Here is a 16,568-nt window from a genome sequence, read left to right as displayed (position 1 = left end):
TTTTCAAGATGCTCTCCTTCAAGATCCTCCTAGCTCTGCTCCCCTCGGCCCTCGCCCAGTTTACAATTGGCGAGGTTGTCGAGGATAACTACATCATCACTCTCAAGCCAAAGGTCAATGAAACTGAGATTGAGCACCATATCGAATGGGTTGATGACATTCACACCGCAAGCTTGTTTCGTCGTGGCGAAGACGGCGTTGACAAGGTTTGGAACTCTACCTTTAAGGGGTACTGTGGTGAGTTTGATAGGAATACCATCAGAAAGATCAACCAAAGCGAGGATGTAAGTTGCAATATTTAAACTAAATTTATCCTTATGCTCTCAAGTTTATCGACTAACCTTTATGAGGTCCTCGCCGTTGAACCGGTCAAGAAAGTCACGCTCACTACCATTCAACGCAATGCGGAATGGGGCCTTGCCTCCATCTCTCATCGAACTACCGGGTCAACCGAGTATCTCTATGATGCATCTGCTGGAAACGGCATGTATGCTTATCTTGTTGATACCGGTATCAACATTGGTCATCAAGACTTTCAAGGTCGAGCCACGACTGGTTACAACGCCTATCCTGGTGTTCCTTTCGTCGATGCCAACGGTCATGGAACACACTGCGCTGGTACTATCGCCGGTAAAGTATACGGTGTGGCCAAGAGAGCGAATCTTATCGCAGTCAAGGTTTTCCACACTGGTAGTGTACGTCCACCCGGCCTCAGTTCCCTGTGAGCACTACTGATGAATGACAGTCAACGACTGCCATCGTTCTTGATGGGTACAATTGGGCAGTCAACAACATCACCAACACGCCCGGCCGTAACCAGCAATCCGTGATCTCCATGTCCCTCGGCGGTGGCAAATCCGATGCCTTCAACTTAGCTGTGGAAATGGCCTATCGTCAAAACATTCACACCGTTGTTGCAGCAGGCAACGACAACGTCAACGCGAATAACACATCGCCTGCATCCGCTCAGAACGCAACCACGGTCGGCGCTATTGACAGAAAAAACAACAGAGCCAGCTTCTCTAATTGGGGCCCCTTTGTGGATATCTTTGCGCCTGGCGTTGATATCAAAAGCACATGGATCGGCAGTGACAATGCGACTAATACAATCAGCGGCACGAGCATGGCATGTCCTCATGTCGCGGGCCTGTCGCTTTACCTCAGGGCAAAGGAAAATTTGAAGACTGTTAAGAGTGTGCAGGATAGGATTCAGCAGTTGGCGACGAAGAATGTGATTGCTAATGCCGGCACTGGAAGCCCGAATCTGTTGGCTTACAATGGAGGTGTTCCTATGAGGTCGTCAACATTTAGAGAGCCTAAGGGACGGGATTAGTCAGTCAGTTTCTGCTACTTAGACTAGACTTCTTGGGCCCGGGACTTGGGAGGCTGATGTTTCGGTTGTCGATTAAAAGGTGTTTGATTGAGGAGATGATTTTGAGATGGATGAGGATTGTGGGGACTGGACACTCGCTTTTTCTTTGATACACTCGTTTCGAAATTGATCTACTTCTTGAGTACACTTTTGGTTCCTTGGAGCATAAGCATGTGTGTTTTGAGTGTGTCGTTGGGACAGCCGAGTTCTATAATTAAGTGAAGATGTAGGGTAAACTGTTTGGCGGAGTGAAGCAATAGTCAACCTACAGTACCTAGATCACACTATTTATTACGGGCTTTGACACATATAAATTCCTTCTCCCCTGAGCTTAGTGATTTTATGAGAATTAAAATCTAGGGTTCACGATAAACGAGTCGGATAACCATGATGCTAAAGCCATGCGTGCCATGTGTGCTATGCGTGCTTGCTGATGATGGTGCCCACTCTAGTTGGTGAGCACAGACAACGTGGCAATACAGGGGTGGAAATGATGAAAAAGGAAAAGAGGAGGTCCGTGACGAGATAGCCGGTTCTAGGGGATCTATGGTGTCAACGTTCAAGACTCGATCGATTGGTTTCTTGATAGTAGCATTTTGGATGGACTGTGTAACCGTCACCAGATTACTCGTTTGCCTTTGGTGTACAAACAACCTCCTCCACATGAGGCAGTATGGCTCACCCCTTTTATCCTCTCCACAGTTGCCTAGCACATGCATGGTGATATGCAGAGTACTGTCGGCCAGGCACAGAAACACTCGTTGTAACAGAGGAAAAGAGTAAAATCCATTATTGTTAATTGAATCAATATAGCTCTGTGTCTCAGATTGAGATATAAAAAAATCAACATTAGAGCCTCAACTTGAAGCGCTGCAGCCGCCATAAAAGTGTATCGAAATCAAGGTCCAAAGTGGCGGATTGACGCCCAATGAACCTTGGTGTCGCGTGCGTACGCATTCAAGGCTTTTGCTTTTTTTGTGAGGTGCGGGCTGCTCTGTTTTCTCGTTGGCGCTCTCTGCCGCTGCCGCTCGCTAAAGTGTTGACGCCCAGGCCCTCTGCTCGCTGTGACGCCCGTGCTTTCGCTTTCCATCGCCTCCATCCTCCATGCTTTGACTTGTCTTCTCGTGATAACCTTTCTGACACTATCTTTGACTGTATCACTGTTCGAATTTCCTTTAGACTGAGGAATGACAGTGTTTTTGTTCTAGATCACTACCTATATTCCCTATATTTTGTTCTGTTGGCAGTGATTGCGACGTCACAACATTCGTACCTATTGCTTTCCCACAATCAAGGCAGTGACTGCAGACATTCCGGGAATGCCACAGTCTGACTGACCATTTATTCATTCATCGAATGCACCTCTATTGTTTCTTTTATTCGTTATCTTGGCTGTGCTGAGCTGAGGTCTACTCGACGTTTGGTGAAGCGCTGCAGTAGAGGAAAGTACTGCTAACGCCCGACCCGCTGACTCGACCGATTCGACTTGACCTGACCGGATTTGATTGATTACATGATCCATCTCGACTCCTCCACCTCCATCAATCCTTCTCTCACCCTTTTGCTTCCCCAAAACGCTCCAGTCCTGCGATAGCGACTGCGACTGCGCCTAGGGCATACCTTCACCATGTTTTGGAGGTTTGGCGGTTACGCCAACATCTCCACTATCGACACAATCCTCGACAAGCCCGATTTCACTCTAGAGGAGCTGCTCGACGAGAGCGATCTGATCCAGGAGCTTAAGCAGCACAACTCAAAACTCATCGAATACTTGCGAAGCGATAACGTCCTCGACAATCTACTCGATTATGTAGTCGCTCCCAAGCTCGAGACCGTCGAGTCCCCCGACGAGTCCACCGCAGAACAAGATGCCAAGGCAAAGAACCGCTTCTCCTTCTCGCGACCGCGCGCATCATCCCGCGCCACCGACCCGGGCAACGATGAGGAAGAAGAGCAGGAAAAGAAGCGCAATCGCTACGCATTTGTAGCTTGCGAGATTCTCAGCTCCGATACCTGGTCAATCTACGAGGCTCTCGCTGACAATCGACAATTGATTCGCGATTTTTGGAAGTTCTTGTCCCGCCCTGCCCCGCTCGATCCCCTCCAGGCGAGCTACTTTACAAAGGTCAACGAGTCTTTGTTTGAGAAGAAGACCGAGGAGATGATGGAACTTTTGACCACTCTTCCTGATGCTGTTCCCAATTTACTCAGGCATGTCGAGTGCCCCATGGTCATGGATCTGCTTCTTAAGATCATTGCCCTGGACCGTAACGATGGTGGCCAGGGTGTGGTTGAGGTATGCGCACCCCTCACCAAAATATATGCATCTATGCTAACATTATTTTCTAGTGGCTGTACTCCAAAGACATCATCCCGAGCCTTCTCTCCTGCCTTGGCCCCGAGAACAACTGGGTTGTTCAAACCGCTGCTGGTGATTTCATCAAAGCCATCATCACCATCTCGGCCAACGCCTCCCAAAACGAGCAGCAATGCATCGGTCCCAACGAGCTCACCCGTCAACTTGTCTCCAAGCCATGCATCGAGCAGCTGATCGGTTACATGCTTGGCGGTGGCAATCCTTTGACTGTTGGTGTCGGCATCATTATCGAGGTCATCCGAAAGAATAACTCCGACTATGATCCCGACATGGGCACCGAATCCACCGCTGCGCCCTCAAGCCGCGATCCCATTTACCTGGGCACCCTTCTTCGTCTTTTTGCTGAGAACGTTCCCAAATTCATGAGCCTCATCATGGACGTCCCTTCCAAGAAGGAAAAGATTGACTCAACTTTTGGTGTCAAGCTCGAGCCCCTTGGTTTTGATCGCTTTAAGACATGCGAGCTCATGGCCGAGCTACTGCACTGCAGTAACATGGGCTTGTTGAACGAACCAGGTTCCGAAGAGATCACAGCTCAGCGTGATGTTGAACGACAACGTCTTCGTAAGGAGGGTAAGCTGGGCCCAGTTAAGGAGGAGGACCAATCTGCCGACGACCTTACCATGCGAACTCCTGCACCTGAGGAGAAGCGACGCCTCGAGGTTACCAACGCAGATGACGATGGCTTCGAGGAGGTTGAGCCAAGCAAGGAAATGAGCGAGGATACCTCTCACGAGTTCGTCAAGGCTGAGGATGACATCCCCGCTGTTTCCACAACTTCGATTTCCACTAAGGATGAGGATGACTTTGTTGATGAGCCGCTCAGCCCTCCCCAGACACTCGTCAAAGTAGAGGAGACAAAGTTTGACGAGCCGGATCTGATGGTTGCGCCTTTGTCACCCACAAAGGTCAAGTCTGTCGAGGCTACGTCCACGGACCCAGCAAAGGCTTCGGAAGAGACGACTGAACCTAAGGAGGCCAGCGACGAAAAGGCCGAAGAGCAGAAGCCGAGCGAACCGAAACAAGAAGATGCTCCTAAGGAGGACACCTCTGACTCGTCGGTCGTCTTGACTCCTGCTCCCTCTGAGCCCGAGGCCAAGACTGAGTCCAGCGATGCCTCTGCCAAGGGCGACGAACAGCCCCGCAGCTTCTCCCCTCAACCTGAGGATACACCCGCGCCTCTTTTCTCTGCTCCGCCTGCGCCTGAATCAGGAGCTGATCGCCCACCTCAGACGCCCGAGAAGCCATCTTTCGAGGCCCCCAAAGCTGAAGAGGCTTCAACATCTGAGGTCAAGGAGGACGATACCAAGGACTCCAAACCCACAGAAGAGCAGCCTGCTGTTCAGAAAGAAGAGCCTGTTGTGGGAGACTTCCTCAAACATCAGTTCGTAGAGTACCGTGTTGTACCCACGATTCTTGTAAGTCATTTGCGCCACTTGTGGAATGTATTCTAACCCTGCAGAACTTCTTCTTTGGCTACCCGTGGAACAACTTTTTGCACAACGTCGTCTACGACATTGTCCAGCAAGTGTTCAACGGCCCCATGGACCGCAGCCACAACCCCACACTGGCTGTTTCGCTGTTCGAAGCTGCCGACATCACAAGTGCCATCATCAACGGCCAAAAGGCCAGCGATGAGTCCCAGGCCAAGACCAAGACCCGCATGGGCTACATGGGCCATCTTACCCTGATTGCCGAGGAGGTTGTCAAGTTTACCGAACGTCACCCCCCGGAGCTCCTCTCGGAGACGGTCCTTGACCGGGTTATGAGCCAGGAATGGATCAGCTACGTTGAGGGATCACTCGCCGAAACTCGCGAGCGAGATAACGCCATTCTCGGAGGTGTACGACCAGAGGTTGCCATGGGCAATCGGGCCATGGGCGGAGGCAGTGGACTTGGAGGCGTCGGCCTTTCTGGTTTGAGCGGAGGTTCCGGAAACAGCGGCTCCAGTGCCCTGGCTGAGGCTGGCTTGAACGGTGGCATAGAGCTCAACCAGGACAGCGGAAACGGCATCGGTCCCTTCACCATCAGCGCCGGCACATTAATGTCTGGCTTCGGCAGTAGCAGCGACGAGGAGGACGAAGATGGAGACGGAGACGAGGAAGACGTCAATTCTGAGGTGAGTGGTGCTTCCGCTGAAGATGGGGAGGAACGAGGAATCCCTGGATACCCTGGCATAACGGAAACTCTCGAGGATGTGATCATGCGTTCCCCAGAGCCTTACCGAGCCGATTCACCCGATTTCGAGGATCTACAGGATGTTACAAGAGGTTCCCCTATGGATCTGGATGGATCTGGAGGACCGGTTCGGGGATCGGCTGAGGATGAAGAGCAACAGCACACGGAACAGGTTGAAGATGTCTCGAAGCCAGCGGACCGCATTTAGGACAATGCAGCCTACTGGGGAAGTCTTGATCGCCCCCGCTCAAGACGTGAGACGCGAAACAGGCAAAGTCGAGCGATCCCACAACTTGACGACCTTGAAACATTCGAGGAACTTGATGTTGAGGAGATCACGAGGCAATTGTTGGCGAGGTACTGAGGCATTTATACCAGGCGTTGTGGGATAGATTGGGTGGGTGGATAGGCAAAGCAGGATTATCATGTAGGGTCTAGAATATGGCCCAATATTGGGATTTGTATAGAGTTGTGTTTGGCAACGGAGACAAAGAGTTAGGAGTGCATGTCGCATACGAAGGAACGAAATGGAATGGGGGATCATGTTTTCGATGCCAGAGTTTTCCACGGACGCCTATCCTCATCTCATCACATCTCCTAGTGTCAACTGATCACTCATGGGCGCCTCGTACTGACGAGACATATCTAGTTCCGAGCTTACACGGACCCTTTGAACAACTCTGGAGGTTCTTTGGATCCTCCTTCGATTCCCCCACCACCTCCACCCCCTCCTCCGCTGAACATTCCCCCTTCTCGGGCAAGACTTCAACTAGCGGCTCGGTTGGCGATGCATCAAAAGAACAACCAAGCACAATCATCTAGCAACCACGATGATGATGACGATGATGATAACCCCACAGATCCTTTCGCAGACACAGAAGAGGACTTTGACGATGATGACCAACCTCAAGATGATGGCCGCGGCGCTTGGTGGAGAGACGTGGTCAGAGACAGAGGAGGTAAACCAGACGGGAATGAATCAGATGATGAACGCGACGACGATGATGACGATGAGTTTGGAGATTTCGCAATGCCCGAAGACGACGCGGGTGATCAATCCGTTCTACGGCCTCAGCCTGTTAATCCCGCCAAAGAAGCTTCTACTCGTGGACTTAGTGGTTTATGGCCCTTTGGTCTGTCAAAGGCTGAAAAGGAAAAGGAAGGGAATAAGTCAGCAGTCGAAGACGATGGGGCTTCTGCGGGTGATGACACAAAGGCTGTGGAAGTCACGGAGGCGAAGAGAAGAACGAGTATTGAGGATCCTGATGATGATGAGGTTGTTGTTTAGCGAATACCAGTGGGCTTTTCGATAGAGTTTGCTATGAGATGAGGGGCGATAATGAAGGGTGTACGATATATAGGGCTTGGAATGGAATTGTGGTTTTGTAGGTAGAAATTCATGTAAGACGATCAATTTGTTTATGTCGCCTCATTTGTGTTGAATGAAACTACCCATGATAGCCAACATAACTGCTAGTAATAACTACCTAGGTCAAGTATTCGAGTAAAGTATAGAGTAAAGCGATGTTCTGTAACTACGTCTGTAATTGTTTTACTTGTATGTTTGAAAGGAGTCTGTTCCTAGCTCGCTCCATAAGACCAAGCGTTCAGACTTGAGCGCAAGAGTGAGCACTAACCAAGAGAATGGATACCCGTAAGAAAAGGCGTCCAGCTAATCTCGCTTATAGCCTTATTTCGCTTGTAGCCGAAGGGGAGCGTCCCGTGGTCCCGGATGAGGGAGCGGCCATTGCTGGAGCTGAGATACTTGCCTATATCTAGTATCTGCAGTAATAGTAACATTGAACTCGGCTTGCTCTTAGTTATGTTTTGATCAAAGTGTGATTGTTTACTTGGTGGATTTTTTTCTTTTCTTTTTGAGTCAGTTTGGTTGGGTCTCAGGCAAGGAGTTTTTTAGTTTTAGTCCAGGGGTATAGACAAAGTTTAGGTTTGATGTAATTTCGGATAATTGCAGGCTGTCTGACTTTGTCGTGCACTGCCGCTTCTGGGGCTGTCTATCACCTATTGCGTGCGAGTGCGTGGTACTTGGGTAGAGGGCAAGGTGATGTTTGCGAGGCAGATTACTACGGTGATGATGTTTGCAGTTGGCCAAGACTTTGAAGCGCTGGGATGGACTAGGGTATGGATTAAGACAACTAATTATGGTTATGGATGTGGCTGTGAGATGGGATAAGCCTCGAGTTGCTGCTATATTTATTTGTTTCAGGTTTGATATCCTGTGAATTAATTAGACATGAATCTCAAGCCACATCTGAACTGATAGTTTGTGACTACGAAATCATGATTCACAGCCAAGATGAAACAAAAACAAGAATATGTCAAGACACGCATATTCCCCCAAATGGCACGTCATCTCCATTGAGGGATGACCCCAACTGACCTCTCCATTCGCTGTCAAGTCTGGTCACCGGTACCTCGCTCCTCGTAACAGTCTGGGCATTCTCTGGGGTACCCTGTACGAATGTTTGCTGCTATTGGTTAAGAGGTTCTTGGGGGCTAGAGATGGGCTGTGTCCGGATTCAGGATTCAAGGTTAACGATGGATGAAGGATTGGAAGAGAGGAGATAGATGGATGCAGAGAGATGTCATTAAATTATGGGTTGGTTTATAAGAATCATGGTACTCTTTCATTTTGGGAGAATGGGACTTTGGTTATCATGTATTAATTAATTAATTTTATGAAGAATTAATTGTACACTATGCAGTTGTAACCATCACCAACAATCTTCAACATGTCGTCCCAACGTCCAAACCTTCAGATAGTAACTAAGTCTCCTCAACCTCAAGACCATCTCATCCAAGCAATCGCATCAGCACTCTCCATTCCCCTCGACGATATCCTTCTATTCGACTCCTTCTCCGAATTAGGCGGCGACCAAGACACCGCACAACAAGTCTGTCTCGCTTGTCGAAGCAAGGGTTTGCATGTTAGCGGCAAAGACATCCTGACTTGTCCTACTCTAGCCGAACTTCAGACACGCATTACGCCGCGCGGGTTGAGTATTTCCTCATGTAGCGACGACTCGGGAGGTACGTTTTCGAGTGATGAGTTGTCCGACAAAGACAACAACACGCAGGGAGAGACAGAAGAAACAACAAGCGGCGGTAGGGCTGCAGGGGCTGTGGAGTCTAATTTGTCAAGCTTACGGCTGTCATTTCCCACCGTCAGCGACCGCCTAGCTTGTTGTTACATGGTCCTTACCCCCAGAGCAGGCCCATTTGACGGTCAATCGGTAGCTCTTATTAGGATCGACTCTGTCTCTGGCTTTTCGTCTGTCAATAACACTCTATCAACAAACGAGTTCCATCTCGCAAAGTCGCAGATTTCTCTCTTGCGCATGGAACACGACCCTCAAATCTGGATCCCAATTGATCACTCACAAAACAAGAGGGCGCTGCAAACATGGGTGCAGAATATGGATTCGCTTACTTACAAGGAGGTCATGAAGCTTCAGATTCCCGCACGTCGCAGTCGTGTCATCACGAGAAGGAAGAGTAACTTGTCGCCGCCTATGGATATCCATGAATTGGAAGGGTTTTCTCTTTCGCCTATGCAACAACTTTCTTTGCAGGGTAATAACGACACTATTGAGGGAACGTGGACGAGGAGTGCTATTCTCAATGTTCAAGGCGGTGCGGAACCGGTTGATGTTGACGCTGCTGTTGATGCAGTTGTGGCAAGACATTCCATGCTGAGAGTCAGATTTCGACAGACCGAAGGATTATGGGAGCAGTGTATTTTGCCTGCGGCGCCGAGTTCGTATCTTCTTACCCATCATGTTGATATCCCTGAGGATGAGATACGCGACTTGATTGACGATATGGAAGCGAGCATCCATCCTACCGAGGGACCTGCATTTGCGGCAATGTACGTCCATAACCAGGAGAGGCAAATTCTGTACCTTGCAGCACACGAATTAGCTCTGGACGATGTATCTTGGAAGATTGTGCTGAGCGATTTGGACGAGTTGCTCCAAAAAGGAACCCTTTTGTCCGAAGGATCGGCATCGTTTAAGTACTGGACAAAATGTCAGGGTCGACAGATGGCACAAAGGTTATTCGAACCAACGCTTCCTTTTGAAGTGTATTCCGCCAATTTGGAGTACTGGGCTCTTACACAAGAACTCAACACCTTTGGAAACTCATCGCGAGTGTCATTCAATCTCTCTCCCGAACAAGCGTATTCTTTGGAGCAAACGTCTGCTCAAGTTTTGAGAACGGATGTTTCGGACATCTTCTTGGCTGCACTGTTATTATCTTTCTGTCAAGTATTCCCAGAGAGAAATCTTCCTACGTTGTGGAAGCGAGAGAATGGAAGAGATGGCGCAGAAAGCGAGTTTAACATTTTAGAAACCGTTGGATGGTTTGCTTCACTATGTCCAATCGGCGTATCCATCGATTCAGAAACGGATTTGATTCAGGTTATTACTTTACTCAAGGATACACGCAGAGCTATACCAAGATTTGGTGTTCCATTCTTTACATCTGAATTCGCAACAAGTCAAAGCGCAGCAACGAACATCCCCCTCGAAATCGTCTTCAAATTGGTCAACACAGCGAAACAGCTCCAGCGTCAGAATGGTTTATTTGAACCAGTTGCAGCGAAAGGCCAAATAGCAGGTCTCAAGAGTACCGCAGGACCTAATATTGGACGGATCGCTTTATTCGAAGTCTCTGCGGCGTTGGATACATCCGGAGCGCAAATCGATGTTGTGTATAGCAATACGTGCAGGTATCAGGATAGAATTCAGACTTGGATTCGGACTTTTGAGTATCATGTTCATGACGCTATTATGAGATTGAGGACTCATAAGCCGCAACTTACACTCTCCGACATTCCTCTTCTTCAAACGAGTTATCAGTCTCTTGGACGTCTTTGCTCAGACAGACGTGTTAATGTCAAGGATATCGAGACGATATACCCCGTGACACCAGCCCAGCAGGAGATCCTCATTGCGCAGGCTCAAAATGTAGGGGTTTATCACGGCCATGTTGTTTACGAGATGACTGCTCTTCAACTCCCCATCGATGTCACTCGATTGTGTGAAGCATGGGAGGTTATTGTGTCCAACACACCTACGCTGAGAAGTATTTTCATCGACGCTGTTTCACGAGAGGGATTATTCGACCAAGTTATTCTCAGAAAAATATCCCCGAGTATCTTGTTCATCGAAACGACGGACCCGGACGATGCTGTGGCTACGTTGCCAGTCATGAATACACCTTTTGGAGAACCGAGACATCGTTTGGCAGTGTGTTATAACCCTATGAAGATGGTGATGAGACTTGACGCAAGCCAAGCAATCTGCGACGTAAGTACTTTGAGTGCCATTATCTGTAAATGCTAATGACTGTATAGTTGCCGAGTCTACATCTTCTCATCGCAGAACTAACACGCGTCTTCTCTTCGCAAAACCCTCAAGACAACTCTTCTCTACACAACACATATCTTCACCAAATCTCATCCATCGACACATCCTACAGTCTCGAAGTTTGGAAAACAAGTCTCTCAAACGCCAAATCCTGCATCTTTCCATCCTTATCATCAAATACCTCTCACACGTCTCCCCATGATTGTGACATCTCACGTACTCAGATCGAATTCTTCTGCGAACAGAACAATATTTCCGCGGATGCTATATTCCAACTTGCTTGGGCTCTTGTCCTGCGCGCATTTGTCGGTACACAAGAAGTTACATTCGGCTACCAATTCAACGCACGCGACGAAGACCTTCTTTGTGGAATTACATCTCTGGTTGGAAGTTTCGCTACGATTTTACCTTGTGTTGTAGACTTTTCTACGTCGCAGTCTTTGGAAGAATGTCTTATTTCTATGAATGAGACCTTTTCGAATGCAAAGAAGCACGATAATATCACTTTGGCGGAAATACAACATGTTTTGGGTCTAAAGGAAAAGACACTCTTCAATACTTGTCTTTACTTTCAGGCTCCGGATGATCTCGACACAGGGGATGAATTGACTGCTTCGTTGGTTATTTCTGGCCGTAAGACGGATTGCGATGTTAGTCTTACGCTCATGTTTGTCGATGAGTATCTTCGTGGGGATTTGACATCGCCATGTCTCTCTCCGACGCAGGTTCAAAGTGTTATGAACAGCTTTCACGCAGCTCTATACCACATCCTCACAAGTCCTGAAACCCCCATCGTTGAAGCAGATCTTCTCACAGATAAGGACTATGCTTCTCTCGTCGTTCAGGACTGGGAATTGGTACAGCAGTCACAAAAGGTTTCTGGTTGTTTACACGATGTTATTCTTCAGCACAGTCTTACCAGACCTAATGCTCCGGCTGTGTGTTCATGGGATGGCGATATTACATATGTTCAACTCGCAACGCTTGTACAGCGACTAAAGACATATCTCGTTAACCTCGGTGTCGGACCTGGAACTGTTGTCCCTGTCGTTTTGGAAAAGAATCATTGGGCACCTGTTATCATCCTAGCTGTCCTTCAAGCAGGGGCCAGTTTTGCACCACTTGATTATCAAGACCCTGCGACTGCAAGATCAACTATCGACTACCTTAATCCACATGTCGTTCTCGCCACAGAGACTGCTTGGAAGGATTTGAGTACCCTGGCCATTAACCTGGTCATCATCAACGATACATTCTTTGCCATGCTTACACCATACGTATCAACTATTAGCAAGGACGTTACTCCCGACCACGCAGCCTGCATTTTTGTCACACCAAAGAAATCAAGGAGTATCTTTTTTACTCACGCTTCTCTCCTATCAACTTTTATCGCCCAATCTCAACCCTTCAAAATCACAAGCGAAAGCCGCGTTCTCCAACTCTCCGCCTTTAACGTCGATATTTCTCTTGTGGAAATCCTTGGTACACTCGTTCATGGCGGATGTGTCTGCGTTCCTCATCCTCATGACAGAGCACATGATGTAGCTGGTGCAATGGCACGTATGGATGTTACATGGTCATACATGACAAGTCTTCTCGCACGAAAGATCAATCCCGATTCAGTACCAAGTCTAAGAACGTTATGCTTTCGCACGAGAAGACTGGACCCAGATACGTACATGCCCTGGCTTGAAGATCATGATGTTTTGGTCGCGTATGGCGCACCGGATATTTGTCCCCTGGGTATTTCCGTGACTAAAGTCACAAAGGAGAGTAATCTTAATGTTATCTCACCACCAGTTACAGGCAGATTCTGGGTTTTGAATCCTGAGAATCCCAAGAAACTCATGCCTGTTGGTGCAATCGGCGAATTAGCTATTGACAGTCCTCTCGCCACTCCTCATCGCTTCGCACTGGATAAACCCCTCATCGCACCAGAGACATATTTATCACCAGACGAGAAACCTCGAGCGCGATATCTAAAAACAGGTCATCGCGTACGTTATCTCGATGATGGAACAGTCCAATTCATATCCAGCGTGCGCGATGAAGTCAAAGTCAGCGGCTCAAACGTCGATGTAGCTCAAGTCGAACAAATCATGCGCCGCTGTCTCGGTACAGGAATTGATGTGGTAGTAGATTCAATAACTACCCGTGATTCAGGACCTTTGCTAGCTGCGTTCCTCGAACTTGGACCTCAGGCATTCCAACAGCACGAAAACTTACGAGATCTCAGCCCTGAAACGAAAGAAAAGACATACATCGCCAAGAAAATGTTCGAAACAGCTCTTGAGAGTTCCTCTTCGAGGGATCATCTTCCAAGATACTGTATACCCTCAGTCTTTATCCCCGTTCGGTCTTTTCCAATGTCTACTTCTCTCAAAGTCAACAGGAGGAAATTACAGCGCATGGTATCTGATCTCTCAACACATGATGTTCTTCACATGTCCCGCGTTCCTAACCCAGGCGAGATCCAACGGATTATCATATCACAAAAACCTCTTCCCATGACAGGCCCCGAAGAAACCATGCGCGAACACTGGGCGAGCATAATCGGCATTTCCGTCTCTGCAATCAAAAGCTCCAGCAGCTTCTTTTCTGTTGGCGGAAATAAATTCCTCGCTGCCCAACTAGTCGTTACATGTCGAAAAGCAGGTCTTTACCTCTCTTTGACAGATCTTCTCAGTGGAGCAAGTCTTACAGAGATATGTCGCTCTTCAGAGTCGTCTACTCGCAAGCAAACAAAGATCAAGACACTTGCTGCGAAGAAATTAGATATGAGATTTGTCAAGGATGTCATCGTGCCGCAACTTCACTGCTCAAGTCCTGATGTTCTTGACTTTGCTGAAGCATCTTCGCAGCAAGTACAAGGTCTTGAGTTGGGCATGTTTGGGACACGCGCAGATATAATCTGTCTTGCGCTTCGTTTCAATGGTCCTGTTGATCCATCTCGTCTCGAAACAGCGTGTAGATCTCTTGCCAAGATGCATGCTATTCTCAACGTGGCATTTGTTACGCATGAGCATCGGATGTATCAAGTCCACTGCGCTTCATCCACGCCTCCTTTCATGACAATTTCTTGTCCCCCTAGCTCTCTCGACGACGCTACCCAAAACATCATCAAAGAGAACCAGAACTTATCATTCGATCCTACAGTCCCTATTACAAAGTTTACATTTTTAAACAGTGATTCACAAGGCTCTTTGGTAATTCGTCTAAGCAAGACGCAAATTGATGATGTATCTGCTCATCTTCTCATCCACGATCTAGCATCTCTGTACGACGGCGATTCAACGCAGGATATTCCTCGGTCTTCATATCTAGACTTCACGCGCGCTTTGAGGATATCTTACCAAAAAGGTCTCGAATACTGGAACTGCCAATTGGACAATGCAAAAATGACAAAGATCATCGCATCAACCCGTCCCACTCCTCCAGCGTCAGTATCCGAAATCAGAACCCTCAAGCAAACAGCTTCTCTAGGCCATCTCGCTCCCTACGGAATGACACCCGACGCAGCTCTCAAGGCAGCATGGGCTATAGTCCTGTCTACCATCTCGAGCACCCACGACGTTCTCTTTGGCGAAGCAATCCAATGCCAATCTCCAAGTCCAGACATTATCGGTCCCATGTCCAATATTCTTCCTGTTCGTGTACAATTCCCGACAAGTCATAGTACACCACTCGACTTGATGAACTGTATCCAACTCCAGCGCCAATCTCACGCACGCTATGAAACCTTTGGGATTCAGGAACTCGTTAGTAAATGCACGCCCTGGCGCTCCTGTACGAGATTTAGTACAATCGTACAGAACTACGTTCCTGGTTTACTAGATGGTTCTTCAACGATGAATGTCCACGGCGCGACATTTACGTATCGCATGATAGAATCCTGGACAAAGGACTTTCCAGATCTTTTTGTTAGGTCAACAGTCGAAGCGAATGATTGTGTAACCCTCGAGATTAAATACTCTGAAGAACGACTCCCTCACTCTTTCGCGCAATCATGTCTGAGTCTTCTTGTGGCAGCTTGGGAAACGCTTACACATCCTGACATGATTCATCAACCGATGGTACACTCCTCCGAAGAAATCGCCCGTTCAGAGCGCAAGATTCCCTTCCCTGCGAGGTCATCCCCTCCCATTGAATCCCATCTCAACAGCGCGCAACGAGAGAAACTGCAAGAATCTATTGTCAGTGTATGGAGCAAAGTGATTAACCCATCGCCTTCCATCCCAAAGAATAAACTCCCCAGCACCCCATTCTACAGCATCTCACAAACAATCCTCCCAGCTCACACTCTCGCCTCTGAGCTCAACACCACACTCTCTTTAAATCTCACCGCAGAGGATATCATCGCTCATCCAAGCATGAACGCCCAGCTAGATCTCATAGCAGGCGCACTCCCACCTAAACACGAAAGTATATCTTCACTCCTCCACCTAAAGACCAAGCCCGCACCAGACCGATCTCTACGCGCCAGTCTCCGCAGTTTCAAGAACAGAAACAGCGTGCTAAGTCTACGAACAAGTTGGATAAAACCCAAACGCGCCCCATCAGAAATTTCTGATGAAACACCCTCTACAATCATGGAAGAAACACCACTATCTCCCATCCCGACAATTGTGATTCCCGAGATTGGATCATCAGATACACCAGTGAGCATAAATCATCATTTGGTTGAGTTAGATGCTGGACCAGTTTATCTAAACCCAATTCGAAGTATGAGTGATCGGCGAAGTAGCGGCGGTTCATCACCAATGGTTATTGATGAAGTCAGCTGTACGCCTCCATCAAGAATGTCGACGTGGGGAAGTAAATTTGAACTACCAAGAAGAACGTCACCTTTGGCACGAAGATGATGTGCATTTTTTCGTATTTTTTTAATGATGGATTATGATACTCATGTCACTTATTTCTTAATTGTTAGATAAATAGTATGGATAGATACCAATGAAGGAAAGATACCCAATCAATCAACTCCAATTATGCTTGAGTACTATAAGAGACTAAATTAGTACGTCACTTTATACCACTTACTATTAGACCATACTTCCTAGCCTAAAAGTCAACTCTTCTGCTACCCACTCGAGTCTCAATCTCATATCTTCAAAGCAGATGCCACCCCACGCCATAAACCACAGAGAACCCCATATTTAACACCACTCAACACCAACTCTACCCTTGACAATATAACAAGTTTTTATACAATATATCAATACGACAATCTTCTATGTCAATGCAATCGGGG

The 16,568-nt window shown here is 47.9% G+C and overlaps 4 protein-coding genes across 4 annotated transcripts; all 4 read left to right on the top strand.

Moving 5' to 3' along the window:
- Positions 1 to 8: 8 nt before the first annotated feature.
- On the top strand, positions 9 to 1,333 carry FSST1_006386 (peptidase S8/S53 domain-containing protein; the record flags this gene model as incomplete). The annotated part of the gene is made up of 3 exons (XM_083232750.1): positions 9 to 284; positions 351 to 695; positions 746 to 1,333. 3 exons carry the CDS (start codon positions 9 to 11, stop codon positions 1,331 to 1,333), a joined length of 1,209 nt encoding a protein of 402 aa, XP_083089816.1.
- Positions 1,334 to 2,999: 1,666 nt separating this feature from the next.
- Positions 3,000 to 6,135, top strand: FSST1_006385 (SIT4 phosphatase-associated protein-domain-containing protein; the record flags this gene model as incomplete). Its single annotated transcript, XM_083232749.1, has 3 exons — positions 3,000 to 3,668; positions 3,722 to 5,167; positions 5,212 to 6,135. 3 exons carry the CDS (start codon positions 3,000 to 3,002, stop codon positions 6,133 to 6,135), a joined length of 3,039 nt encoding a protein of 1,012 aa, XP_083089815.1.
- A 319-nt stretch (positions 6,136 to 6,454) lies between these two features.
- FSST1_006384 (uncharacterized protein) lies at positions 6,455 to 7,215 on the top strand (the record flags this gene model as incomplete). Its single annotated transcript, XM_083232747.1, has 2 exons — positions 6,455 to 6,529; positions 6,577 to 7,215. The coding sequence occupies 2 exons, from the start codon at positions 6,455 to 6,457 to the stop codon at positions 7,213 to 7,215; spliced, it is 714 nt and encodes a 237-aa protein (XP_083089814.1).
- Positions 7,216 to 8,677: 1,462 nt separating this feature from the next.
- Positions 8,678 to 16,179, top strand: FSST1_006383 (uncharacterized protein; the record flags this gene model as incomplete). The annotated part of the gene is made up of 2 exons (XM_083232746.1): positions 8,678 to 11,257; positions 11,305 to 16,179. 2 exons carry the CDS (start codon positions 8,678 to 8,680, stop codon positions 16,177 to 16,179), a joined length of 7,455 nt encoding a protein of 2,484 aa, XP_083089813.1.
- Positions 16,180 to 16,568: the final 389 nt, after the last annotated feature.

This window comes from Fusarium sambucinum, chromosome I (genome assembly GCF_050947815.1).
Source record: "Fusarium sambucinum isolate potato_lamoka chromosome I, whole genome shotgun sequence".
Classification (NCBI taxonomy): domain Eukaryota; kingdom Fungi; phylum Ascomycota; class Sordariomycetes; order Hypocreales; family Nectriaceae; genus Fusarium; species Fusarium sambucinum.
This window is presented reverse-complemented; position numbering and strand designations above follow the sequence as displayed.